The sequence below is a fragment of the Leucoraja erinacea genome, chromosome 13 (genome assembly GCF_028641065.1).
Source record: "Leucoraja erinacea ecotype New England chromosome 13, Leri_hhj_1, whole genome shotgun sequence".
Classification (NCBI taxonomy): Eukaryota; Metazoa; Chordata; class Chondrichthyes; order Rajiformes; family Rajidae; genus Leucoraja; species Leucoraja erinaceus.
The window spans coordinates 36,563,576-36,591,550 of record NC_073389.1 but is presented as its reverse complement, the minus strand read 5'-3'; the positions used below and the strand labels follow the sequence as shown (position 1 = coordinate 36,591,550).

General features: G+C 49.5%; 1 protein-coding gene across 1 annotated transcript in view; it reads right to left on the bottom strand.

The window, feature by feature from the left end:
* The window catches only part of scml2 (Scm polycomb group protein like 2), a 119,550-nt gene that overhangs the window by 72,221 nt on the left and 19,354 nt on the right, over window positions 1–27,975 (bottom strand). Inside the window, exons 5-6 of the mRNA XM_055644921.1 lie at window positions 16,437–16,507; window positions 5,304–5,538 (exon numbers count right to left, since the gene is read on the bottom strand). Coding sequence (XP_055500896.1) covers window positions 5,304–5,538; window positions 16,437–16,507 — 306 coding nt within the window. The remainder of the gene's footprint in view (window positions 1–5,303; window positions 5,539–16,436; window positions 16,508–27,975) is intronic.

Below are 27,975 nucleotides of genomic sequence, written 5' to 3'. Positions count from 1 at the left end.
GGAAGAGGGGTATGGGGGAGAGGGATATGGGGAGGGAGGGGGAGGGGAGAGAGGGGGGGAGTGGAGGGTGGAGGGAGGGGGGGTGGAGAGAGGGGGGGGAGTGGGTGGAGGGGGGGGGGGGTGGAGAGAGGGGGGAGTGGGTGAGAGAGGGGGGCAGTGGGGTGGAGAGACGGGGGTGGGTGGAGAGACGGGGGGAGTGGGTGGAGAGAGGGGGGGAAGGGGGGAGAGGAGAGGGGGGGGGGTAGTGGGGGATAGGGGAAGGGGAAGGCGGGAGGAAGGGGGGAGAGGAGGGGAAGTGGGGGTGGAGGGGAGAGGAGGAGGGGGTCGAGAGGAAGGGGGCGAGAGGAGGGGGGGGCGAGAGGGGGGGGGGGGGGAGCGAGAGGAGGGAGGGGGGAGGGGGAGGGGAGGGGGGATGGGGATGAGGGAGAGAGGAGGGGGAGATGGGGGAGGAGAGGGGGGGGGAGGGAGGGGGAGGAGGGGGGGATGGGGGAAAGGGGGAGAGAGGGGAGATGGGGAGAGAGTGGGGAGGGGAAGAGGAGATGGGGGGGAAGGGGGGAAAGGGCTAGGGGGGGAAAGGGGAGAGCGGGGAGAAGGGGTAGGAGGGGAAAGGGGTAGGGGGGGAAAGGGGGGGGAGGGGGGGTAGGGGGGAAGGGGTAGGGGGGAAGGGGTAGGGGAAAGGGGTATGGGGGGAGGAGAAGGGATAGCACGGAGGGGTTCTGGGTTGTGGGCGGGGTACTGAATTGGGGGGACCAGTGTAGGATGGATGAGGGGTGGCATAAGAATCAATGCGAGGTGGATAGGGTGAACATTGCAGGATAAATAGATGGGAGGGGGAGCACAGGGGATGGCATTGAGGACTGAATAGAGCCAGGAATGGGGATCAGTGCGGGATGGAGAGGAGGGATCCCGCCGACACGCAACGTCACTTCCTTTTCTCCAGAGATGCTGCCTGACCCGCTGAGTGACCCGTTTTTTGTATCTATCTTCAGTATAAATCAGTATCTGGAGTGCCAAGCCGGGCAAAAAGACTCGGGGCAGTGGGGGGGGGGGGGGGGGGGGGGGGGGGGATACTTTGCGGGATGGACGGAGGTGTGTGGGATTGGAGAAAGAGGTTTCATTTTGCCTTTGAAAAGTATTTCCTCGAAAACCAGACGCAAAAACGCAAAGAATTTTGCATGTTTCGGTAGAAATTTAACATGATTTCAGAAAGCCTCTCTAGATTTGGAAAGATCAATTTTTTCCCCAGATTTTGAATAACATTGTTCATAAAACATCAAAAAAAATTAAAATCAATGCTGCATGAGTCACAGTGCCACTTCACAGATGTCCAATCACAATGGATCTCATTTACATATGATATGACATCACAATGGGACGGGGGGGGGGGGGGGGGGGGGGGAGATTGGAACCTTCACGTGGTCCCACTAAAATTAATCTGCTGCATGAGTCACAGTGCCATCTCACGCCACCGCTGCCCAGCTGCTGCAATATTTACTAACATTTATAACCAAACCGGCATTTAAAAAAAAATATTAAGGTTGCCCAGCTGCTGACCTTGCAATGCCTTTGCACCTGGCCCAGCCTGCCTGCTGCCCCCCCCCTCCCAGCCTGCCTGCCTGCTGGCCCCGTCTGGCCCCGCCCCGCTGCCTCACAATGTCTTTGCACCTGGCCCTCTACCTCCTGGCCCTGCCCGGCCCTGCCCCCCCAGCCTGCATGTTGGCCCCGCCCCCACCCCCCAGACTGCCAGGTTGTTGATTCCATTGTTTTTCATTCAATTCAATTATTTCTCACTTAACATCACTAATTCTTAACATTAACTTTTAATTTCAAAGACAGCTTAAAAAAAAAAAAATTGCTGTCTTCATTGACAGCTTAGATTGGACCCGCTGTGTGTGTGTGTGTGTGTGTGTGTGTGTGTGTGTGTGTGTGTGTGGTGTGTGTGTGTGTGTGTGTGTGTGTGTGTGTTGTGTGTTGTGTGTGTGTGTGTGTGTTTAGGGGTGGGGGGGATTAATGTGTGTGTGTGACGTGGCAGGCATCTCCCATGAATTCCACAGAGCTGCCACCAGCTTTCGTGCATGACACGCACGCTTCATTTCCAGAACATTCTGAACACGAGACGCACCGTTGCATTTAGTTTGTTCTCTCTGTCTCTCCCCCCCTCTCTCCCCCATCTCTCTCCCTCTTCCCCCCCTCCCCTCTCTCTCACACCCCCCTCTCTTTCTTCCTCTCCCTCCCTCTCTCCCCCCCCTTCCTCTCCCCCACCCTCCCTCCCCTAAACCCTTTTCCTCCACCCATCCCCCTCCCCACCCCTCCCTTCCCCCCCCCCCCCCCCTTACCCCCTCCCTCTCTAGACCCGCGGGGTTGGGGGCTATGCGTCAGTGGATAGGGCGGGTATGGGGTTAAAAGGAACAAATTAATAATATAATATCAAGGGGGTAGTTAGCATGTGTGCGGGGGGGGGGGGTAACTAGTGTGTGTGACACCACATGCCGCCCCCCCCCCAGCAGCCCCCCCCTCCCCCGCAAACACACGTTGGGGGAACAGACCCAACGGGTCTGCACTTAGTATAGTAACTATTAAAACTCTCGTCGTTCGGACGTTCGTTCACATTCTATTTCGTGAATATTGCTTTTAGCCGTTTTTGTATCTCCTCCTAAACCTGACGCGGTAATGGAGAAATGTTTGCATATTCCGGTAGAATTATTCCTCGTGAATCCAGTCATTTGAAAATTTGGTTAATTTCCCCACTTTTTTAGTAAAAAACATCACAATTTTTAAAAATCATACTACTACATGACGTACAATGCCTTTGCTCGAGCCCCAGCCCCGCAAATCATACTGCTGCTGATGTCACAATGCCTTTGCTCGAGCCCCAACCTCCTCCCCCCGCCTGTGTTGCATCATGTGATCACGTGATCAACATGGCGGACGTTACGCCCCACTCCGCCCCCCCCGCACCTAGGTATCATAAACATGTAACTATTAAAACTCTGTGGCCCAGCCACCCCCTCCCCCGACTTTACAATCTGAGATCTTTTCAAAAAAAGAGCTGCATGCCGTTACAATGGCTCCAGATGGTCTGTCTTCATCAGACACACACACACACACACAGTGCGTCCGATGTAAGCTGTCAATGAAGCCAACAAATTTATTTTTTTTAAACTGTCTTTGAAATTAAAAGTTAATGCTAAGAATTAGTGATGTTAAGTGAGAAATAATTCAATGAAAAACAATGGAATCAACAAACTGGCAGGCTGGGGGGGCAGGGCCAGGAGGCAGCTAGGGGGGGGGCGGGGCCAGGAGGCAGGCTGGGGGGGGCGGGGCCAGGAAGCAGTTGGGCCAGGTGCAAAGGCATTGCAGTGTGGTGCCGGGCGGGGCCAACAGCCAACCTGGGGGGAGTGGGGCCAGGCGGGGCCAGGAGGCAGTTGGGCCAGGTGCAAAGGCATTGTGAGGCCAGCAGCTGGGCAACCGTAATATATTTTTTAAAATGTCAGTTTGGTGAATATCTCGGGAAATAATCAACCAAATTTATAGAGGATTGGATTTTTGAAATCATAAGGAAATTTTCTCCCAGAAGATGTAAAAATGTCACTGTTATTGAATATATGTATACACAAACACACACACACACGTGTGCATATATGTATACACACACACACGTGTGCATATTAGATATAGATAGATATGCCATTTATTGTCACTATACATGTACAATGAGATTAAAAGCAGCTCGTACTCAGTGCATACATATAATTTAGTACAAAAAACAAGAAACAGAAAACAAAACAAAAGGTGGAGGGGGGGAAATAGGTGCACAATTCTGCGGCGCTATATACATATCTATAAAAGGCAAAATGGTGAAGGATGAATAGGTAGTATTCTTAGGCAGATGTTTAAAAATTATATTAAATATTTAAAACAATTTTTAAAAATATTAAAAATTACAGTTACAATACACATTACAGTTCCAAATTTCAGTACGTGGATAGAATAGATGGAAGTCCGGGTGTTGGGCTGTGAAGTCAGTGCATGTGTGAATTAAGAGTAGTTATGACTTTCGGTAAACAACTATTCCTGAGTCTATTTGTCCTAGATTTGATGCACCTATAACGCCTTCCAGAGAGCAGCAGGTCGAACAGTCCAAACGCAGGATGGGAGCTGTCCTTGATGATATTCTTTGCCCTGCTAAGGCAGCGGGAGGTATAAATATCCATCAGGGAGGGGAGAGGGCAACCAATGATCTTCTGTGCTGTCCTAGTTACCCTCTGAAGCCTCTCCCTGTCTGCCGTGGTGCAGCTGCCGTAACATGCTGTAATGCAGTATGTCAGCAGGCTCTCGATGGACGAGCGGTAGAAGGTCAGCAGCAGGTTAGAGTCCAGGCTGTGCTTCCTGAGAACCCTCAGGAAGTGCAGCCACTGCTGAGCCTTCTTGATGACCGCTGTCGTGTTGTCTGTCCAGGAGATATCAGCAGAGATAAGGACGCCGAGAAACCAGAAGGTGTTGACCCTCTCCACACACTCGCCGTTGATATGTAGGGGGACTAAGTCGGTGCTGTGCCTCCTGAAGTCACACAAGTATATGTGTACGCACACACACGTGTATATATGTACACACACACACACACGTGTATATGTGTATATACACACATACGTGTGTATATACACACACGCATCCAGACGCACAACACAAACGCAGAGATTTTTGCAATTTCGGTAGGGATTTAACTTGCGAGTTCAGAAATCCACTCCTTGGTCAATTATTTCCCCAGATTTCATTTATATTGTGTTGATATTACACACACACATATAAATATAAACACATAAAATAATAAACAGCCTCTCATCAACCGTACCAAATCTCACTGCATTGTCCATTGTCTAACTTTGAGTTGAGAAAAAAATGTACATATTCAACTTATTTTGAATAATTAAAAAAATAAGCACAAAGTTTGGAAATCAAAGTAGGATTCGATTACTTGTCATCAGAATTACGCACTTCATACATATTTGGACAACATTCCTTGGGGAGGTGCCCCACTGAAACAAGACAGGATTTATTTAAAAAAGTACATCAAGATTTTTTGGGCAAATGATACACACAACTTTTAAAATCCCACAACCATAATTATCAATCTTACATTTGATTTTCTCTACATTTGTACAACATAATTAATTAATAATTGTTGTTTAAGTAACCAATCCGATATGTAGGAAGTCAGTTATTTAAATTTATATTGCGTTGATATTATACACCATTAATTCAATTAGATGTAAAGAATTCAATATTGCAAAAAGGTTTCCTACCAAGTGGAGGCTGCAGCATTCCACTGTTCTTCTCACAAGTCCCAATAGGTTGTATATCAGATGAGTCAACCAATCTCCAAAAGTCATTTTTGTTGTCACTCCCATCAAGCCGTAATCGCAGTCTTGCTCCTGTTATTCCAACCACTGTAGCGATACAAATGGAGGTAACATTTCTTGGATCCTGAGCCTCAAGCTTCATATTGATTTTGAACTCATTGCTGGGTGGAATTCTCGGCTGAAGTGAAGGTACAATATAAATACAAGTCTTGAGTGAAAATCATTGTCCATATTTTCATAAAAAGATCAAATCAACTAAGTACTATCATATCATATCTTCAATATACTTTTAAAACTCTGTGTGTGCGTGTGTGTGTGTGTGATACCGCTGCTGCCGCCCGGCTCTCCTCCAAGAACACCGACATTTTTCACATTTCGCTAGCGATTTTTGCTGCTGCCGCCTGGCTCTCCTCCACTCCCCCCCTCCCCCCCCCCCGGCCCGGCTCTGTCACGCTGGCGGAAGGCACAGATCGGCAGATCCCCCGCTGCTTTTCGCCGTCCCCACGGGCTTACACTGTCTGAAAATCCCGCGCATCAACGGCCTGTCAGCCCGCAGGCGCATTGAGGGCGCACGCAGCGTCTCGAGTCGTACGCAGCGTCTCGACGGTGTATGCCTAGCATGTGGCGTTGCGCGATGACGTCAGGCCGCCCCCCCTTGTAACCGCGCGTTGCGGAAACAGACCCTACGGGTCTGCACTTGGTCTAGTATCTATTAAAACTGTGTGTGTGTGTGTGTGTGTGTGTGTGTGTGCGCGTGCGCGCGTGTGTGTGTGTGTATGTTGGCGTGGATGTGTGTGTGTGTGTGTGTGTGTGTGTGTGTGTGTGTGTGTGTGTGTGTGTGTGTGTGTGTGTGTGTGTGTTATTGTGCATGTGAAACGTATCTCCTTGAAAACCAGACGCACAACACAAACGCAGAGATTTTTGCAATTTCGGTAGGGATTTAACATGAGTTCAGAAATCCACTCCTTGGTCAATTATTTACCCAGATTTTGAATAAAATTGATCACAAAACTAAATTTTAAAAATAAAAACGGCGCTCACCAGCTGCTGACGTCACAATGCCTACATGCTGACCAATCCAGGCCCACCTGCCTCCAGGCCATCGTCCCCCGCCGCTGTGGATTAAAGGCGCAGAAATATCGAGAAAGTTCTGCAGAACAAAGATTCTACAGCTGCGTTCCGCTATAGCTTCTTTGCTCTACAGATCTCGGGGCAGCGACTCTCACGCGCTGAATTTCTCCTCATAAGTTCCGCTGAACTTTTTCCTCACAGCCGTCGCAGCTCGCGAAGCCCCGCCCGCCTGCGCGTCCCCATCCCATCCCATCCCGTGCGCGCTAATTCCAGCTGTGGGTTTCCAGAGAGTCAGAAGCTGGTGCTTCTTTGCTGTGAATGCTCGCTCCTGGGCGTCTTGCCTTAGCGGCTTTAAAGGGCACTTATCAACGGCTGCGGGCGTTGCGAGGCCAAGTTACGTCAACAGCCCCCCCCCCCCAACCGACATGCGCTGGCATTTGGCTCTCTGACTCCTCCCTGTTCTGTGTTCCTCTCTGTGAACGCGCAAGTTCTGCAGATCCGGAGGATAGGCGAGATCCTGGGGAGGTGAAGAGGGGGAGTGAGGGGATTGAGGGAGAGGGGGGAAGGGAGGAGGGAGAGTGTGGGAATAGAGAGGAGTGGGGAATAGAGATGGGACTGCCCCCACCCCTCTCTCCCCCCGTACCTCCCCCTCCCCTCCACACACTCTTCCCCTCTTCCCCTACCCCATCTCCTCCTCCTCTCCTCCCCTAACCCTTCACCCCACCCCTCTCCCCCCTTCCCTTCCTCCCCCCTCACCTTCTCTCTCACCCTCTCTCCTCCCCTCTCTCACCCCTCCTCCCCCCCCTCACCCACCCTCCCTCTCCTCCTCCTCCTCTGTCTCTTCCCCTAGTCTCTGCCCCTTTCTCTTTGTCTATCCCCATTTTCTCTGCGCCTGCGAGTTGGGGGCTATGCGTCAGTGGATAGGGCAGTTATGGGGTAAAAGGAGCAAATTAATAATGTTAATATAATATTAAGGGGGATAGTTAGTGTGTGTGCGGGGGGTAGTTAGTGCGTGTGCGAGGGGCAGTCGCAGCCCCACCCCCCCCCTTCCCCCGCAACCACACGTTGGGGGAATAGACCCCACGGGTCTGCACTTGGTCCAGTGTCTATTAAAACTGTGTGTGTGTGTGTGTGTGTGTGTGTGTGTGTGTGTGTGTGTGTGTGTGTGTGTGTGTGTGTGTGTGTGTGTGTGTGTGTGTGGGTGTGTGTGTTTGTCTCTGTGTGTGTGTGTGTGTGTGTGCGTGTGTGCGCATGTGTGTCATTTTGCACGTGAAAGGTATTTTCACGAAAACCAGACGCAAAAACGCGGAGATTTCGGTAGGGATTTAACTTATGATTTCATAAATGCACTCCTCTCTTGATTTGGTCAATTATTTCCCCAGATTTTAAATAAAATTGTTCACAAAACATCAAAAACAAATTTAAATCAAACTGCTGCATGAGTCAGTGCCACCTCACAGATGTCCAATCACAATGGATCTCATTTACATATACGACATCACAATGGACAGGTGTGGGAGATTGGAACCTTCACGTGGTTCACTAAAACCAAACTGCTGCATGTCAGAGCCATCTCACAGATGTGCAATCACAATGGGACAGGGGTGGGAGATCTCTCCCCCTCCCTCCCTTCCACCCCGTGCCTTTCCCCACTCCCTCCTTCTCTCTCCCCCTCCCTTCCACCCCTTCCCTCTCTCTCTCTCTCTCTCTCTCTCTCTCTCGGTCTCTGCCCTCTCTCTCGGTCTCTGCCCTCTCTCTCTAACCCCCCCTCCCTCTCTAGACGCGCCTGCGAGTTGGGTGCTATGCGTCAATGGATAGGGAAGGGATGGGGTAAAAGGAGCAAATGAATAATATTAATATAATATCAAGGAGGGTGGTTAGTGTGTGTGCGTGCAGGGGTAGTTAGTGTGCGTGTAGGGGGTGGTTAGTGTGTGCGACATCGCAGCCCCCCTCGGCAACTGTGCGCTAAGGGGACGGAACCCAAAGGGTCCCGCTTGGTCTAGTATATCGTAAATATTTCTATCAAATCAACTAAGTACTTCAGGAGGGTAATGGCGGAAGGATGTTTTTAGGACTGGAGGCCTGTGATTAGTGATGTGCCTTCAATGCTGGGCCCATTGGTGTTTATCATCTAAATCAATGACTTGGATGAGAACGTACATGTCATGATTAGCAAGTTTGCAGATGACACTAAAGAGGTTGGTTATGTAGATAGTAAAGATGGTTGTCAAAGATTACAGCAGGATCTTGATCAGTAGGGCAGGTGGGCAGAGGAATGGTTAATGGAATTCAATATAAAGAAATGTGAGGTGATGCACTTTGGGAAGTCTAACATGGGTAGGGCCCACACAGTGGATGGTAGGGGAGTGTTGTGGAGATGAGGGATCTAGGAGTACAGGTGCATAGTTCATTGAAAGTGGTGTAACAGGTATATAGGATGGTGAAGGAGGCTTTTGGCCCATTAGCCTTCATCAGTCAGAGAATTGAGCATTAACGTTGAGAGGTCATGTTAGTTATCCAAGACGTTGGTGAGGCCACGTTTATAGTCTTGTGTTCAGTTTTCGTCACCTTATTATAGGAAAAATAATACCAAGACTCGAGGAAGGAGGGAGCTACAGGGAGAGAATTGAGCAGGCTTGGCTTGATTCCTTGTGAAGGCAAAAGAGGATGAGGAGATCGTAGATGGAGAGCAAAATCATGAGGGGAACAGAAGGGTAAACGACTTCGTCCAGAAGTAGGAGAAAATCAAGAAGCAGAGAAGGGAGGTTTTAAAGAGAGGGAGGGGAAAAATTTAAGGGGAACCAGAGGGGAGGGGATTTTGTTTACACAAAGGGTGGTGGGTGTATGGAACAAGCGGCCGGAGGAGGTAAGTGAGCCAGGTACTATTGCAGCATTTAAGAAACATTTAAACAATTACATGGATAAGCTAGAGAAGGGGGGAGAGCGGAAGGGGTGGGGGAGGGGGGAGAGAGAAGGGGGGGGGAGGGAGGGGGAGAGAGGCGAAGAAGGGGGGGGGGGGGGGAGAAGGGGGAGGAGAGAGGGGGGGGGGAGAGAAGGGGGGGGAGAGGAGGGAGGGGGGGAGAGGAAGGGGGGGGAGAGAGGGAGGGGGGAGAGAGGGGGGGAGAGAAAGAGGGGGGGGAGGAGAGAACGGGGGGCGGAGCGAAGGGGGGGGAGAGAAGGGGGGGAGGAGAGATGAAGGGGGGGAGAGAAGGGGGGGGAGAAAGAAGGGGGGGGGGAGAGGAAGGGGGGGGAGAGGGAGAAGGGGGGAGGGAGAGACGGGGGGGGAGAGAGGGGGGGGAGAGAGGAAGGGGGGGAGAGAAGGGGGGGGGAGAGGGGGGGAGAGAAGGGGGGGGAGGAAGGGGGGGGGGGAGAGAAGGGGGGGGGAGAGAAGGGGGGGGGGAGAGAAGGGGGGGGAGAGAGAAGGGGGGGGGGAGAGAAGGGGGGGGGGGAGAGAAGGGGGGGGAGAGAAGAGAGTGGGGGGGCGAGAGAGCAAGGGGGGGGGGGAGAAGGGGGGAGGGGAAGGGGGGGGGAAGAAGGGGGGGGGAGAAGGGGGGGGGGGGGGGGAGAGGAGGGGGGGAGAGAGAGGGGGGGGAGAGAAGGGGGGGGAGAGAAGGGGGGGGGGAGAAAGGGGGGGGAAGGAGAAGGGGGGGGAGAGGAAGGGGGGGGAGGAAGGGGGGGGGAGAAGGGGGGGGGAGAGAAGGGGGGGGAGGGGAAGGAAGGGGGGGGAGAGAAGGGGGGGGGAGAGAAGGGGGGGGAGAGAAGAGGGGGGGGAGAGAAGGGGGGGGAGAGAAAGGGGGGGGAGAGAGAAGGGGGGGGGGAAGAGAAGGGAGGGAAGGGGGGGGGAGAGAGAGGGGGGGGGGAAGAGAAGGGGGGGGGAGAAGGGGGGGGGAGAAGGGGGGGGAGAAGGGGGGAGGAAGGGGGGAGAGAAGAGAAGGGGGGGGGAGAGAAGGGGGGGGAGAGAAGGGGGGGGGAGAGAAGGGGGGGGAGGGAAGGGGGGGAGAGAGAGGGGGGAGGGAAGAGAAGGGGGGGGGAGAGAAGGGGGGGGGAGAAGGGGGGGGGAGGAGAAGGGGGGGGGAGAAGGGGGGGGGAGAGAGGGGGGGGAGAGAAGGGGGGGGGAGAGAAGGGGGGGGCGAGAAGGGGGGGGGAGAGAAGCGGGGGGGGAGAGAGATGGGGGGGGAGAGAAGGGGGGGGGGGGGGGGGAGAGAGGAGGGGGGAGAGGGGAGAGAAGGGGGAGAAGGAGAAGGGGGGGGAGAGAAGGGGGGGGGAGAGAGAGGAGGGGGGGACGAGAAGGGGGGGGGGGGAGAGAAGGGGGGGGAGGGGGGGGGGGGAGAGAAGGGGGGGGGAGCGAGGGGGGGGAGAGAAGGGGGGGGGGGAGAAGGGGGGGGGGAGAGAAGGGGGGGGCGAGAAGGGGGGGGAGAGAGGGTGAGAGAAGGGGGGGGGAGCGGGGGGGGGGGAGAGAGAAGGGGGGGGAGAGAAGGGGGGGGAGGGGGGGGGGAGGGGGATGGGGGGGGGGGGGGGGAGAGGGGGGGGGGGGAGGAGAAGGGGGGGAGGGAGAAGGGGGGGAGAGAGCGGGGGGAAGGGAGAGGGGAGGAGGGGAAGGGGGGGGAAAGGGAAGGAAGGGGGGGGAGAGAAGGGGGGGAGCGACAGGGGGGGGAGAGAAGGGGGGGGGACGGGGGGAGAGAAGGGGGGGGAAGGGGGGGGGGGGGAGAGAGGGGGGGGAGGGGGGGGAGGGAGACGAAGGGGGGGGAGAGAGAGGGGGGGGGGAGGGGAGAGAGGGGGGGGAGAGACGGGGGGGGGGGAAGGGGGGGGAGGGGGGGGGAGAAGGGGGGGGAAGGGAGGGGGGGGGGAGAAGGGGGGGGGGGGGAGAGAAGGGGGGGGGGAGAGAGGGGGGGGGATGGTGAGATGGAGAGAGAGAGGGAAGTGGGAGAGAGGAAAGAGAAAGAGAGGGAGATAGAGAGAGGGAGGGAAGGGGAGGAGGAGGGAGAGAGAGGGGGAGGGAGAGGAAGGGGGGGGAGAAGAGGGGGAGGAGGAGAAGCGGGGGGAGGAAGGGGGGGAGCAAGAAGGGGGGGGAGAGGAAGGGGGGAGAGAAGGGGGGGGGAGAAGGGGGGGGAGAGAGGGGGGGGAGAGAAGGGGGGGGAGGAGAGGGGGGGGGCGGATTGAGGGGGGGAGAGAGAGAGGGAGGGGGAGAGGGGGGGAGGGGGGGAGGTGGGGGGAGGGAGAGAGAGAGGGAAAGGGAGAGGGGGAGGGGGGGGGGGGAGAGAGGGGGGGGGGGAGAGAGAGGGGGGGGAAGGAAGAGAAGAGGGGGGGAGGAGAAGGGGGGGGGAGAGAGGGGTGAAGGGAAGGAGGAGGAGAGAAAGGGGGGGAGCGAAGGGGGGGGGAGAAGGGGGGGAGAGGAAGGGAAAGAAGAGAAGGGGAGGGTGGGAGAAGAGGGGGGGAAGACGGGGGAGGGAGAAGAGGGGGGGGGGGAGAAAGGGGGCGGGGGGGAGAGAGGGGGGGGAGAAGAAGGGGGGGGGGAGAGGGGGGGGGGGGGGGGGGGGGGGGGGGGGGGGGGAGGGGGGGGGGGAGGGGGGGGGGGGGAGGGGGGGGGGAGGGGGGGGAGGGGGGGGGAGAAGGGGGGAGAGGGAAGGGGGGGGGGGGGGGGAGAAGGGGGGGGGAGAAGGGGGGGAGAAGAAGGGGGGAGAGAAGGGGGGGGGGGAAGGGGGGGAGAAGGGGGGAGAGAAGGGGGGGGAGAGGGGGGGGAGAGAGGGGGGAAGAGAAGGGGGGGGGAGAAGGGGGGAAGGGGGGGGGGGGAAGGGGGGGAGAGAAGGGGGGAGAAAGGGGTGGGGGAGAAGAGGGGGGGAGGAGAGAAGGGTTGTTGGAAGAGAAGGGGGGAGAAGAGAAGGGGGGGAGAGGAGGGGGCGAGAGAAGGGGGGAGGGGAGAGAGGGGAGGGGGGAGAGAAAGGGGGGGAAGAGAAGGGGGGAAGAAGAGAAAGGGGGGATAGAGAAGGGGGGAGAGATGAAGGGGGGAGAGAAGATGGGGGAGAAGGGGAGAGAGGGAAGGGGGGGGAGAAGGGGGGAGAGAAGGGGGGAGAGAAGGGGGAGAGAGAGGGAGGAGGGAGGGAGAGAGCGTAGAGGGGAGGGGAGATGGGAGAGGAGAGTAGAGGGGGAGGGAGAGAGGGGAGGGAGAGGGGAGAGAGGGAGGGGGAGAGGGAGAGGGAGGGAGGGAGGGGGGAGGGACAGAGAGGGGAGGTTGGAGGTGGGGGAGGAGAGGAGGGACAGAGAGGGGTAGGTTGGAGGGGGGAGAGAGAGGGGAGGTGGAGGGGGAGAGAAGAGGATGGGGAGAAGAGAAGGGGGAGGGGGGAGAGACGAGGAGGGGGGTGGAGGGGGGGAGGATAGGAGGGGGAGGAGAGGGGTTGGAGAGGGAGGGGGTGGAGAGGAGAGGGGAGAGGGGGGGGGTAGGACAACTTGCTCTATTTGATCTTATTTGATTGTGCACACCAGATCATGAGAAGGTTGCAATCTCCCACATTGTGATGTCATGTCATATGTAAATAAAATCCATTGTGATTGGACATCTGTGATTTGGCACTGTAACTCATGCAGCAGCTTGATTTTAATTTTTTTTAATGTTTTTTACTAAAAAAGCGGGGAAATTAATAACCAAATTTTCTAATTTTCAAAACAAAATGTGGAGGAGGAAAAACACTACAGGAATATGTAAAAATGTCTCTGTTACGGCAAAGGCTGGAGGAGTAAATCCACAAACTAGACCAAGTCGGACTCGTTGGGTCCCTGTCACACAGGAGGCCTGGTATCCCATCGCAACTCATTCCTGCAACACAATATTCCACCACTCGCCCATAGCCCCCACGGGAGGCTTGGCCCCCCAACGCAACCCGTTTCCCAACGCAATGTTCTACCACTCACCCACTTCCCCAACGCAATAGTCAACAACTCACCCATAGCCCCCAACTGCGCAGATGCTGCTCATTTCGTCTTATTCACCCTCCCTCATTTTAAACTTTAAAAAACATTCGGTGTACAGTGTCTTTAAAATATTTTTTTAAATGCACCCTCCCTCCATGCTGCCAGGAATATTAAAAAGGGATTGCAACATTGCAAGACTGAGTGTCCCGGGAATGCAACAACATAGCTGGTAGGTACACAAAAATGCTGGAGAAACTCAGCGGGTGCAGCAGCATCTATGGAGCGAAGGGAATAGGTGACGTTTCGGGCCGAATCCCTTCTTCAGACCAAAGATCTTAGAGCAGAGCTGGTAGGGTTACTATCCCATTGTGAAGTCATAGCTGCAGAGGGAAATTTTTTTTTTAATTTAAAAATGGAAATAACTTGTAAAATATGGTACCCGGACGTGGTGCTGACAGACAAGAAGCCGAAGCAAAGAAGTCGAAGCCAAAGAACGGAATGGAAACGAAGCCGAAACACCAATAAACCGAAAGAGTCCGAAGACGAAACGCCTACTAACCAAAAGAAAGGGACGCCTAAATGCAAACTAACCGATAGGGCGGGACGCCTAAATCCCAAGGAACCGAAAAGCTGCGTCGCCTAAAAGCAAACTTACCGAATTGCCGCTCTGTAGAAACGCCACCTACCCGAAAGGCGGCGTCACCTACAAGCCAAAGGACCGACTGCTGCTCAACAGAAAAGTCCAAAAACGGACTTGACGTTGCCGGGGAACGGGACTTGTCAGCGATTGGTCCAGACCCCCGCATCCATCACATCACTGTGAAGGCATGAACATTGTCCCAAACCTCGGCTCCACCCGACCCGCAGCCTGTGGAGGGTGGCCGTGGGAGCTGTCCCGAGCGATGCGCACCTTCGCCCGCTTTCAACTCGGTGCTTGGGTTCAGATTGCCCAGTCACCTATCGCTTGTGTGGGAAAATGAAAATTGGGTTCAGATTGCTCCAGTCTCCCTCCCCCTCCTCTCCCCCCCTCCCTTCTCTCTCCCCTCCATCTCAAATCAGGCACCCCCCGGAGGCAATCATCCCCCACAAGGAAAATTCTGGAATTTAAGGAGGCATCACCTCCCCCCCCTCCCACAAGAAAAATTCTGGAAGTTATTATAAATGAAACCTCTCCCGTATTCCACCCACCCATAATGAAAACCCACACGTGGGGGGGGAGGGGGGAAGGTGATGCCTCCTTAAATTCCAGAATTTTCCTTGTGAGGGATGAGTGCCTCCGGGGGGGTGCCTGGTTTGTGATGGGGGGGGGGTTGAAATGGGCACCTCCCCCCAATCCCATCGCCCCACAGGGAAAGTGTCATTTTTTTTTGTAAATGAAACTTCTGCCCTATTCCGCCCCACCACAATGAAAGTTAGCGCTCACTCCCATCCAACTCCACAAGGAAAATCGTTTTTCTTTTTTGAGTAAATGAAACCCCTCCCGTATTCCACCCTCCCACAATGAAATCTTATCTTTTAAATTAGATTAGCGAACCCAGATCTGTTGCTAAATGAGATTCCTTTGTGATTTACCCATTCCCCAACGCAACTCGCTCACCTAATGCAATATTCCACCACTCACCCATAGCCCCCAACTGTGCAGGCATGGCTCATATACTCCCCCCCCCCCTCGTCTTTATCCTCCCACTTCTCTCCCCTCTCCTCCTCCACTCCCTCCCACCCTCTCCTTTTCCCTACCCTGTCACTCCCTCCCTCAGCTATCCCCAATCGCACTCCCCCACTAAACGCAATGTTTAAATAACATTTCTTCTCCTCCCCTCCCCCACTCCCTACAACAATGTAAGAGCTTATCCCAACACTGTTGATTGGCAGCTGAGATCCCATTGTGATGTCATTGTCGGACACAGCAGCTTATGTAAATGAGATTCCATTATGATTGGAGGCTTAACTGCCAGAATCTCCCATTAACTACCACAGCATGTCAAGTTATTGTTCTGAAAGTGGGGTTTTGTAAACTTTTAAATGTCAATAACTTGTGAAATATAACATCAATTTGAACGAAACTTGACACAGATGACCACATGGTAAGGTGGTGCAAAAATGTTTGCGCTATCGTGTGCCATTTTGGCGTTGGTCCAGGATCACATGGTCGAACACGCAGATAGATAGAAACAAACAAGATGAGATAGATAGAAACAAACAACCAAACAAGATGAGAGATAGAAACAAACAAACAAGATGAGAGATAGAAACAAACAAACAAGATGCGAGAGATAGAAACAAACAAACACAAGATGCGAGATAGAAACAAACAAACAATCAAGATGAGAGATATATAGAAACAAACAAGATGAGAGACAGAAACAAACAAAATGAGAGAGGCAGAAGAAAAAAATGAGATAGATAGAAACAAACAAGATGAGAGAGATAGATGCAAACAAATATGACAGAGAGAGAGAGAGAGAGAGAGAGAGAGATAGAGAGAGAGAGATAGAGAGTGACAGAGAGAGAGAGACAGAGAGAGACAGAGACACAGAGACACAGAGAGAGAGAGAGAGAGAGAGAGAGAGAGAGAGAGAGAGAGAGAGAGAGAGAGAGAGAGAGAGAGAGAGAGAGAGAGAGAGAGAGAGAGAGAGAGAGATACAAACAAACAAGAGAGAGAGAGAGAGAAAGACAGAAACAAACAAGATGAAAGATAGATAGAAAGAAACAAACAAGATGAGAGAGAATGTGGAGGTGTAAAGGAAGGATAAACTGTTTCAAATTAAACCAAGCACTTTATATTGTGGCAGAATATTAATAATGCGAAGATGTACGAAACCTAGCTAATTTAGCGTATTCAGCTCAAGTACTCAGCAGTTTGATCTTGTAATTAAACAAATAATGGGCCCTGCTTCAAAAACCTAATTGACTGTCATCATGTGTAACATGTTACAATTCTGAATTCAGCTTCTGTGATTACATGTAGAAACAAGGGACTGCAGATGCTGGTTTACAAATAAGGTCAGGTGCTGAAATTACTCAGTGGGTCAGGCAGCATCCCTGGAGAACATGGATAAGTGATGTTTCAGGTCGGGCTTCAGACTGGAGATTACATACCTGTCTAAAACAGTGCAGGGGAGCTGGAACTTCTCCACTTTCTTTCAAGTAATCATCCCAGTTAAAATGAGCTGCGAACAACAAGAACAATTTTGTACAATAGAGTGTTATACGTTCAGTTCTTGTTAAGTTTTCATCATTGAAACTAAAATGTTAAAAACAAATGCATTAGATGAAGGAAAATTGTTATTAAGATATTGAGTAAACTAAAATTTCAGAATATCATGTGGCAAAAGAAACTTGTGAATACAAATATATTTTTGTTGCAACATTACAAAGGTTGCCAAAAATGACACAACAGTTACTTCATTTTGTGCACATGAATATCTAAAACGAATGTGTGTTTACGGAGTAAAAAGCAGAGCAATTATTCGTGGTGTCATTTTATTTTCATGGTTCCAAATTACTGTACCTATTCAATCTGTATCGTTCAGAAGTTGAATATGTCATGAAAGTTGTGATAAATTAAAATAATCAGACTATTTAAAAAAAAATCAAAAATAGTAATTACATTCAGTCATATGTACAGCGGTACTGCAGAGCAGCAAATATATAAGGTGATAATCATGGATTGGATCTCATTTTGTCTAGTGACTCCTTTTTCAATTTCCTAAGACTGCATTCTTCAGCAAAATTGTAATGTCAAGTATTAATTTTACCCCAAACATCTCACAATAATGCAGAAAAATAGAAAATGAGCAAATACATTTTATCAGAGAAAATAAAATGAGTATCTGTACAGACATTCAGGGAACCGAGACCTTTACTGCAGTGGGGATATCATATTAAACTGCTGGATATTTCAAATAATAACTTAGTTATTTGGCGAGGTGGAGTGAATACTTGCAGATAATGACCTGGATATCATTACAGTTTTTGTAGGAAGGAACTGCAGATGCTGGTTTAAACCAAAGATAGACACAACAAGCTGCATTAACTCAGTGGAACAGGCAGCAACTCTGGAGAAGGAAAAGGGTGATGTTTTGGGTCAAGACCCTTCTTCAGACTGGGAACATTACAGTTTGGTTCTCTTGCTTTGAACCAATTTCCTGATGGGAATGTTCCTTGTCTTTGTACTATATCGTTTGTTTGTTTTTATATATTGAACTATGTTATTTATTATGTTGTCTGCTGAGTATGATGTTTATACATCTGTTGTGCTGCTGCAAGAAGAATTACATTGTTCCATTTTGAGACATAACTATAAAACACTTGGTTTTAATATTTTACTAGACCAAGTGCAGACCCGTTGGGTCTGTTCCCCTAACGTGCGGCGTCACACACACAAACTACCCCCCCCCCCCAACACGCTAACAACCCCCCTCGATATTATATTAATATATTAATTTGCTCCTTTTACCCCATAACCGCCCTATCCACCGACGTATAGCCCCCAACGCGCAGGGGCGTCTAGGGGGGGGGGGGGGGGAGGTAGAGAGTGAGAGCACAGAGAGAATGGGGAGATATAGAAAGGGGCAGAGACAGAAGGGCAAGAGACAGATGGGGAGAGAGGGGGTGGGTGGGGATTGAGGAGGGGAGGGTGGGGAGGAGGGGTGAGAGAGATGGGAGGAGGGGGGAGAGGGGTACGGGGAGAGAGGGGGAAGAGTGGGGAGGGAGGGGGAGATGGGGTAGGGGAGAGGGGGAAGAAGAAGGGTGGGGAGAGGGGTGGGACACACACACACACGACTAAACAGTTATTATTTAGTCATAATTGCAGACTGCTGGTAAAAGTTGTTTGTTCACAAAAAAATGGCCAATCATGCCAATACTCAACTGTATTGACTGTAAAGGTCCTACATGATATTCAAAAATTCTAAATGCATTCTATATTTTACATGCTATCAAAGAAGCATTCTACAGATGCACTGTATAAAAGTAGTCTATTGAGATGCATTTCAGTCAGGTATGGAATTACTCTTTCCTTAATTGCATGAACGTGGATAGAGTGGAGTACAAAATGCAGAGGAGCTTTCCCAATCACTCAAACACGACCCAAAAGAGATGATCCAGGAATTTACTCAACTAATGCTTGTGTAACTTTGGAGAAATAAACAATCTGCAGGAGAAACTCAGCTAGTCAAGCAGCACCTGAAAGGAAAGGAATGGCCGATGTTCCAGGACAAAACCCTGCATCAGTGAGAGCTAATATAAAGAGAGAGGCATGGTGAAACAGAAACTAGAGGTTGATTGGTAGACAGATGAAGAATAATGGGCATATCAAGCCAGGTCGGGGAGGGGGAAAGAGTGCTATTGGGGGGCAGTGGCAGGTAGATGATGGATAGAAGCAGAATGATAAAAGAGGGAAAGAAAAACAAAAATGTATTAAAAAGGAGGAAAATAGGTGAGGTGAAGGGAGGGTTGGGTGAAAGTGGACATGTGCTGGAAGGCGATAAGCAGGAACACCAAAGGAAATTGATAAAATAGACAAATTGCAAATGCTGGAATCTTTGAGGAAAAAACAAAATGGAGGAACTCAACAGGTCAGGCAGCATCTGTGAAAGGAATACACAGATGACATAGGAGGGTCCCAGCCCGAAAAGTAATCTGTGTGATCCCCCAACCCAATATTCCACCATGCACCCGTCTCCTCCAATGGAACTGAAGCCGTTCCCAAAAGTAAGATTCCAGCACTGCCCTGCCTCCCTCAGCAGTGGATTTAAAAAAAAATCCAATGGCATCTGCCCTGCCTGCTGCAGCAGTGAAAAGTTCAGAATGTTCCTGTCTTGCAACTTTGTTTCGAAGTGTGTTGGAAGCTGACATGTACATGGAGAAGCCAGTTAATTTTGAAATACTTGGGTGTGGAGGGGGGGGGGAGAAGGATTTGATTAAAAACGTGCATTTCAACACGACGAAATGTAATGAGGAGCGGATACTTAGAAAGAAAAGCAAAATCTCTACCGAAATGGAAAAGATCTCGGAGATTGAGCGTCTGGATTGGGCGTGGCAATGAATCAAAGGAAGAAATGCAGCCGGCAGCCGTACATGCAAATGGATCCATTCCGATTGGACATCTGCGAGCATCGGCCATTCCGATTGGACATCTGCGAGTATCGGGCACAAATTGAAAGGCAGCAAGGGCGCCGGACGGCAGTCGGTCGGATGGCCCCAGAGTTTTATAGATATACTAGACCAAGTGCAGACCCGTTGGGTCTGCTCCCCCAATGGTGTGATTCCCCCAACCCAATATTCCACCATGCACCCGTCTCCTCCAATGGAACTGAAGCCGTTGCCAAATGTAAGTTTCCAGCACTGCCCTGCCTCCCTCAATTGCACCTCCCCTGCCTGCTGCAGCAGTGAAAAGTTCAGTGTTCCTGTCTTGCAACTTTGTTTCGAAGTGTGTAGGAAGCTGATAGGAAGGAGCAGCCGTCAACGAATCAAAAGGCAGGAAGGGATCCGTACTGCAGGCGGACGGATGGGTTTGAGTTTTATATATTAATTAGACCAAGTGCAGACCCGTTGGGTCTGCTCCCCCAATGGTGTGATCCCCCAACCCAATATTCCACCATGCACCCGTCTCCTCCAATGGAACTGAAGCCGTTCTCAAAAGTAAGATTCCAGCACTGCCCTGCCTCTTTAAAAAAAAATCCCTGCCTGCTGCAGCAGTGAAAAGTTCAGTGTTCCTGTCTTGCAACTTTGTTTCGAAGTGTGTTGGAAGCTGATAGGAAGGAGCAGCCGTCAACGAATCAAAAGGCAGGAAGGGATCCGTACTGCAGGCGGACGTCAGATGGATTTGAGTTTTATATATTAATAGATAGATAGATAGATAGATAGATAGATAGATAGATAGATAGATAGATAGATAGATAGATAGATGCCTTTGCACCAGCCCCAGCCCCCGGTGAACGTTACATCGTGTGATGTCACAATGCCCAATGCCCAAAGACATTCTTGCCATAGAGGGAGTACAGAGAAGGTTCACGAGACCGATTCTTGGGATGTCAGGACTTCCATATGACGAAAGACTGGATAGACTCGGTTTGTACTCGCTAGAATTTAGAAGATTGAGGGGTGATCTTATAGAATCTTATGTTTCTATGTTTCCCTCTCCTCACCTCTCCCTTTCCCACCCATGCCTCTCTCCCCCACCCCCCTTCACCCTCTACCCCCCCACCCCTTTCCCTCTCCCCCACCCCCTTCCCCAACCCCTCTTCCATCACTCCCCCTACCCCTCCCTCCCCACTTCTCTCCTTCTCTCCCCCCTTCCCCTCCTCTCCCTCCCCACTCTTTCCCCTCTCTCCCCCACCCCTCTCCCCCTCCCTCCCTCCCCCCACCCCCCCCCCTCTCCCCCTCGCTTTTCCTCCCAAATCTGTCCCGTTTCTTCCACCTCCTCTCCCCTCTCTCCCCTCCCTCCCCTCTTCTCACCCCCCCCCCACCTGTGTGTTTGGGGGGTGGTTAATGTGAGCATGATGCCGCAGCACCCCCCCCCTGCAAACGCCGTTGGGGAAACAGACCCAACGGGTCTGCACTTGGTCTGGTATATTACTAAAACTCTTAGCGTGCTGTGTGTGTGTGCGCGTGGCCCACCTTACTCACCATTTTCCTGTGATGCAAATGAAACAAGTTTTGTTCAGATTGATGGTATATTTTACAAGTTATTGACATTTGAAACGTTACAAAAACCACTTTTCCACTTGCCCTGCCAGTCAGCCGCATTAAATGTTACAAGCACGTCGCAATGGGATCTGGAATTTCATTACATTTTAAAAATAAACAAATAAATAAATAAATAAAAAAAATTTAAGGATCGCAATTTTCATTCACATTGATTAAATCAAATTCTTCCATTTTCATTAGCAGCTAACACTGTGTTGAAGTTATTTTAAACCTGATTTTCATTGTGAGTTTATTTTTTTTTTAAACATCACGATTTTCATTGTGGGAGGGGGGGGGGGGGGGGTGGGATAGGGGGATGTAAGGAGTGGGGGAGCACGGGGATTGAGGGAGAGGAGGGGGGAAGGGAGGGGCGAGGGGAAAGTGGGGGAGGTGAGGGAAAGTGGGGTAGGAGGGGGGTAGAGGGGGGGGGGGGGGGATAGATGGAGAGGAGGGGGGGAATGGGGGGGGGAGGGAGTGGGGGATCGAGGGAGAGGAGGGTAGTGGGGGAGGTGAAGAGGGAGAGTGAGCGGGTGGGTTAAGGGGCGGTGAGGACGGAGAGTGGGATAGGAGGGAGGTGAGGAGTGGAGGAGCACAGGGATAGAGGGAGAGGAGGGGGTAGGGAGGGGAGAAGGGTTATGGAGGGTGGGAGGGAGTGACTGAGGTTAGGGGAAAGGAGACGGAGAGATGAGGGAGGGAATGGCGAGCGGAGGAGGGGAGGGGAAAAAGGGAGGGTGAAGAGGAGGGGGAGGGAGTGCTGGGGGATGAGTGGGAAAAGAGGAGGATAGGGGTAGGAAGAAGGATGGCATGGTAATGGAGGGGAGGAGAGGAAGCAGAGGAGGGTGGGGAGAGTGAGTATAATGGAGGAGGGTAATAGCGGACTGAAGAGGGAGAGTGAGATGCATTCACATTGATCTTATATTTTACAGATTAATGCCATTTTGAACTTTAAAAACATTGCAGTCGCGCTCCCACTTGCCTGCGTGCCTGTGCAGCTTGGGGAGGGTTGCCGTGACCCGCGTCACAACGGGAACCTGTCAGCCACGCCTGCGCAGTTGGGGGCTATGGGTTAGTGGTGGAATATTGCCTTGAGGGTCAGGCCCAACAGGTCCGCACCTGGTCTAGTAATAATTAAAAGTAATATATTTGAATGGATGCAGTATACGGAAAAAATGGGTGAGCTTATAGCGTTTAGAAATTGGTAGATACGACATTGTGGGTATCAGAGATGGCTGAAAGGGGATCAGATCTTGGAGCTGAACATCTAAGGATACACATGTTATCAAAATAGGCAGAGGGATCGGGGTGCCTCTGTCGATAAGGAATGAAATTCAATACCTCATAAGGGATGACATGGGATCAGATGTAAAATCCTTGTGGGTAGAGTTAAGAAACTGCAAGGGTAAAAGGTCCATGATAGGAGTTATATACAGACCTCTGTACCACAGCCAAGAAGCAGGGTAAAAATTGCACCAGGAGATACAACCGGCATATAAGAAAGGCAATATTACAATGGTTGGGAGATTTCAATATGCAGGTTTGAAAAAATCAGGTTTGTACTGGATCCAAGACAAGGAATTTGTAGTGCCTGTGAGATGGCTTCTTCGATCAGCTTGCGGTAGAGCCTGCCGGGGATATGGAAATTTTGGATTTGGTGTTGTGTAACAAACTGATCTGATTAGGGGGCTTAAGGTAAAGGAACCCCTATGAGGTAGTGCCCATATGTTAAAATTCAACCTACAGTTTGAGAGGGATATGAAATCAGATGTGTATTACTGTTGCGTCAAGGTGACTTTAGAGGCATGTAGGAAGGGCTAGCTAAAGTTGATTGGAAAAGGACCCGAGCAGGAATAAAGGTGGAACAGCAGTTTCTGTGAGTAATTGAGAAGACAAAGGATCTTTTCTGTCAAAGATGAAGATAGATTCTATGGGTATAATGAGGTGACCACTGCTGACAAATGAAGCCAAAGGCAGCATGAAAATAAGTGTATCAAATTGCAAAGATGAGTGGGAAGCTGTTTCAAGTTCGAGTAAAGTTTCAAAAAATCAACGTCAACTGAAAAGGTGAGAAGAGAAAAGATGAAATATGAAGGCGCTAGCCAATAATAAAAGCAAAACCTTATTCAGATATATAGAGCGAAAGCGAGGCAAGAATGGACATTGAACCGCTGGAGAAGAAATAATAGGGAATAAAGAAATGGCGCAAGAGGTTTTTTGCATCAATCCTCACAACAGAAAACACTAGCAACATGTCAGAAATTCAAGAGAATCAAGGAGCAGAGGTACCGATTGGGGATGGTCAGCCACGATCACTTTGAATGGTAGTGCTGACTCGAAGGGCCGAATAGCCTACTCCTGCACCTATTGTCTATTTAGTTCGAGTTTCAGAAGGTCTTTGATAAAGTGCCAATAGATTGGCTGAATAGGTGGCAAAATATGGGAGTAAAGGGGGCTTTTTTTGGTTGGCAGCCAGTGATTATTGGTGTTCTGCAAGGGTTAGTGTTGGGTCCACTATGCAGGGTTCGCAGAGTTATAGAGTCATACAGTGTAGAAAATTGCTCATCAGCCCAAGTTGCCCACACCGACCAACATCTACACTTATCCCACATGCCTGCATTTGCCCCATATCCCTCTAAACCTATCCCATCCATGTACCTCTCCAAATGTTTCTTAAACATTGCGATTGTACCTGCCTCAAATACCTCCTCGGCAGCTCATTCCATATACCCACCATCCTCTGTGCAAAAAAAGTTACCCCTCAGGTTCCTATTAAATCTTTCTTCCCTCACCTTAAACCTGTGTTCTCTGGTTCTCAATTCCCCGACACTGGGCAAGTGACTGTTTCTTTACACTATCTATTCCGCTCATGATTTTGTACACTTCTATAAGATTACCCTTCATCTTCCAGCACACCACAGATTACACCATACCTGCCTGCTTAACCTCTCCCTATAGCTCAGACCCTTGCATCCTGGCAACATCCTCATACATCTTCTGTGCGCCCATTCCAGCTTGATATATTCCCTATAACATGGTGCCCAAAACTGAACACAATATTCCAAATATGGCCTCACGAATGTCTTATATAACTGCAACACGATCCCCAACTCCTATACTCAATACTCTGACTGATGATGGGCAAATTGCCAAAGAAAATGCCAAGGAACTATGTACCCTGCACTCTTAGATACCTTTGCTTTACAACAATTCCCAGAGCCCTACCATTCACTGTGTTGGAGAAAGGGAGACAGATATATGGAAAGTTAAGGTGTGAAAATGAGACATCAAATGGGACAAAGTTCAAGGAAAATGTAGAATAGATCATTGTTAGCTAGGGGAAGATTACAACTAAGCATGCTAAAGATAAAGAGAGCGGGAAAGCAAGGGTTACTTGAAGTTAGAGAAGTCATAATTCATACGGTTGGGTTGTAAGCTCCCCAAGCGAAATATGAGGTGCTGTCCCTCCAATTTGCATTGGGCCTCATTCTGACAGTGGAGGCAGCTCAGGACAGAAAGGTCAGTCTGGGAATGGGAGGGAGAGTTAAAGTGTTCAGCAAATGGGAGATCATGTTGGTTTAGTCGGATTGAGCGGTGTTGTTCAGCGAAACAATCGCCGAGACTGCATATGGTATCGCCGATATATAGGAGTCCACACCTGGAACAGTGGATATGGTAGATGAGGTTGGAGGAGGTGCAAGTGAATTTCTGCATCACCTGAAAAGACTGCTGGGCTCCTTGGCCAGAGTCGAGGGAGGAGGTATAGGAACATGTGTTGCATCTCCTGCGGTTATAGGGGAAAGTACCTGGCGAGGGGGTGGTTTGGCTGTGAAGGGGTATGTTAACGCGATTCCACCACTAGCCACATCTCCACCCCTTTCCACTCTGCGCAGAGACCGTTCGCTCCGCAACTCCCTGGTTAACTCATCCCCTCCCACCCAAACGATACGCTGGAAAATACCGGCAAATAGCGTACTATTGCTGGACTCCATTAAGAATGCCAAAGCAAGTTGGCAATCAAAACAGCACCGAAGACTTTAAGAAAGTTCAGGAAGTGAGTGTTCATATGATTAGTCTGCGATAACTGAAATCCGTTATAAAGAGGTCTGTTAAAACAAGGATGTACTGTAATAATAACATTATACCAATGGAGGGCACTGGAGTTCTTTTAACTGACAACCTTCCAGAAAATCATAATTCATGCAAATCTCAAAAGCGCCAGCTACATTTGGTAAACCTGTGTAAAAAACAATTTAATAAATAAAAATTTAGCCCAAATGTAAATACTTAAGAAATTAAACCAGCCGATCCCCCCTCATCCAGTTTTATATTGAAAAATAACAAAAAATGCAAAAATCTCCAGTCATAAGAGGTGCGCAGAGTTAAAAATAGATATTGTATGCAAGGCTTGGTCAAAAACGTAGTACAGAAGAAATAAAAACGTGAAAGTCAAGCAGCTAAGAATGGAAGTACGATCCTGGACATTTTTTCTCAGTTAGTGTTGCTTCTACAGAGTTCAAATTTTTGAAAATCAAGCTTGCTATTGACAGGTGCACAATCTTTTACGAAATCTGGACATTTTAAGTCGAAAACCGGACATTTTTTAGTCTGCACACCAAAGCTTGCGTTTAACTACGAAAGACGGTCAACCCAGGTCTGTACTACTGTAGCGGCTTCTTGAAATCTGTAAATGCTTAAATGTCAGTTAGTTTGGAGGGCTTCTATGTGAACAGGTGAAGGGGCACTTTAATCTTAGTCCCCTTTCGGGAGAGGCGGGGGAGCGGTCAAACCGGGTCGCCGTGCAGGAAAGCGCAGGCCAAATCCAAGCGGCCCGACGGAAACCGCAGCCCCACGATTTTTTCAGGGCCATAGCGCTCCGGAGCTTCTTACTGCACACCAAAGCCTCTCCGAAATTAGGGGATAATTCCCCTTTGCGAATAAAATCCCTCCAAACTGCTGTCATTTAATGATTACAATGATTCCCCGGTTCAGACTTTTCAAGCCGCCCGCGCTACCTACCTAATCTACGCTAAAAATCTTCCATTCGGGCAATTACATGGATTGATAAACAAACACGGGCAGGTAGGTCTGGGGTAGATGGAGGATCTTTTGCATTTCTTCTTCGGAGACATCTGTTTAAAATGTAAAGAAAAAAAAAAGAATAGGAATGCTACAAACTTTAATTTGATGCTCTTTAAAACTTCAAATCAGTGATAAGTTATGGTAACTGAAACAGCATTGCAAAACAAAATTTAGATTTTTAAAATCAAACCTGTAAATCCCAAGTTATTATTTGCACTTTTTTAGGAAAAAAGGTATGGTAATTTCCATGATGGAAAGCATCTTCCCTAACACTAAAACATAAATAGTCAAATAGCCCAACAAAAAATTTATAAAAATTAAGAGAACTGAATGAATCAGTTATTATAGTTTCATCTGAAACAAAATTAATCTTACTTGGATCTAAAATCAATTAAATTTCATTCTGACGGAAATATTCACCCAATTGAAAATTCAAAAATGTGATATTCTCTCAAAACATTCAAAACAGACAGGTCTATCAATTTCTTAATACAGAGAAAAGGCATTTTTTTATCAAATAGCCTAGGTATCCAAACTTTTCAATTTTGGTAAAATAACAAAAACTGATGCCTTTCTGCCACTTCACACAAGAATGTCCTGTAGATCATAAGTATAACATGATTGTTAAAATCTCACTTGGTCATTTTGAATTTGTGACCAAATGTGGAAAAAAAAAAGGAAACAGTTCAATGCAGTTTTAGGAAAAAAAGGTAGAAAATAAAGCTCCCATCAATTAATCTATCAATCATCATCATCACTACTCAAGATAATCAAAATCATTATTTTTTGCACAATACATCTGACTAAAACGGTACTGTGGATATTTAGTGTGAAAATATTGATCATGGATAGACAATAACAAAATATAGGTGATTTAGATGTTCTTATGACATGATAGTGCAAAAACATAATGAATTTGATTATCTTGAGAGTGGATGTTTCTGTAATATGATCGATTGGAATGTTGCCATTGCCATAAATTTTAAGCCCATATCGGCAGGCAAGACATGGCCGATTCGTAACAAGCCTAAATAAATTTTTTCGCATCATAAGATTAAAATGAAGCCATACCAAAAAGCAAGATAATGTTAAATACACGACATACCTTTTATTTTGTCCTGATATTGCGATCGGGTTGAAGGTGTTTTTAGTCGTGTTTAAGTTTAATCCAGCGACGCATCGTCCAGCAACATTTTTTTTTAAAGACCCGCGAACAGAAGCCCGAACGATTTTTCTTCATCAGCTAGCAGCCCAAGGAAATCCCTCTCCGACAACCAATACAAACCTGCATTTTAATCCAGCCCCCCCCCCCAAAGCTTCCGGAATCGCATGCACAGTCAGTGGCAGATTTGTAGCGCCGCTGATGGTAGGTTTTGTAACAATGCTACTAAGTTTGGATCCTAAGATAAAGGGGTTATCAAATGAGGAAAGATTTAGCAGGTTGCAACAATCTTCATTGCAGCCGACGCTATAAACAGAACATGCCTTGAGCTTTCAGTAGAATCAATGATTAAACTTTTTATAAGACCCATGAAAAGCCATCGTCACGAAACGATAAAAGTGTTAAATTAAATCAAAGAAGGAATCCAGTTAACAAGCTCTCACTAGATTATATGCAATCTAACCATCCAGACAACCCTGCTATGAGGGACCTTGTCGAAGGCCATTCTAAATTCCACATAGCAGGCATGATATTCACCTCTAGAAAAAAAAGTATTGGCCGGGGGTCCCAGAGGCCAGCTAGGCCCCCAGCGGGGTCCAGGGGCACGGGGAATTCAGGGGGCTCCTGCATTTTCAATAAATTGGAAGTAATTCCTAAGCTTTCTGCTGGTAGTTTACATAACAGAAGCTTAGAACTTTTCTAACACAT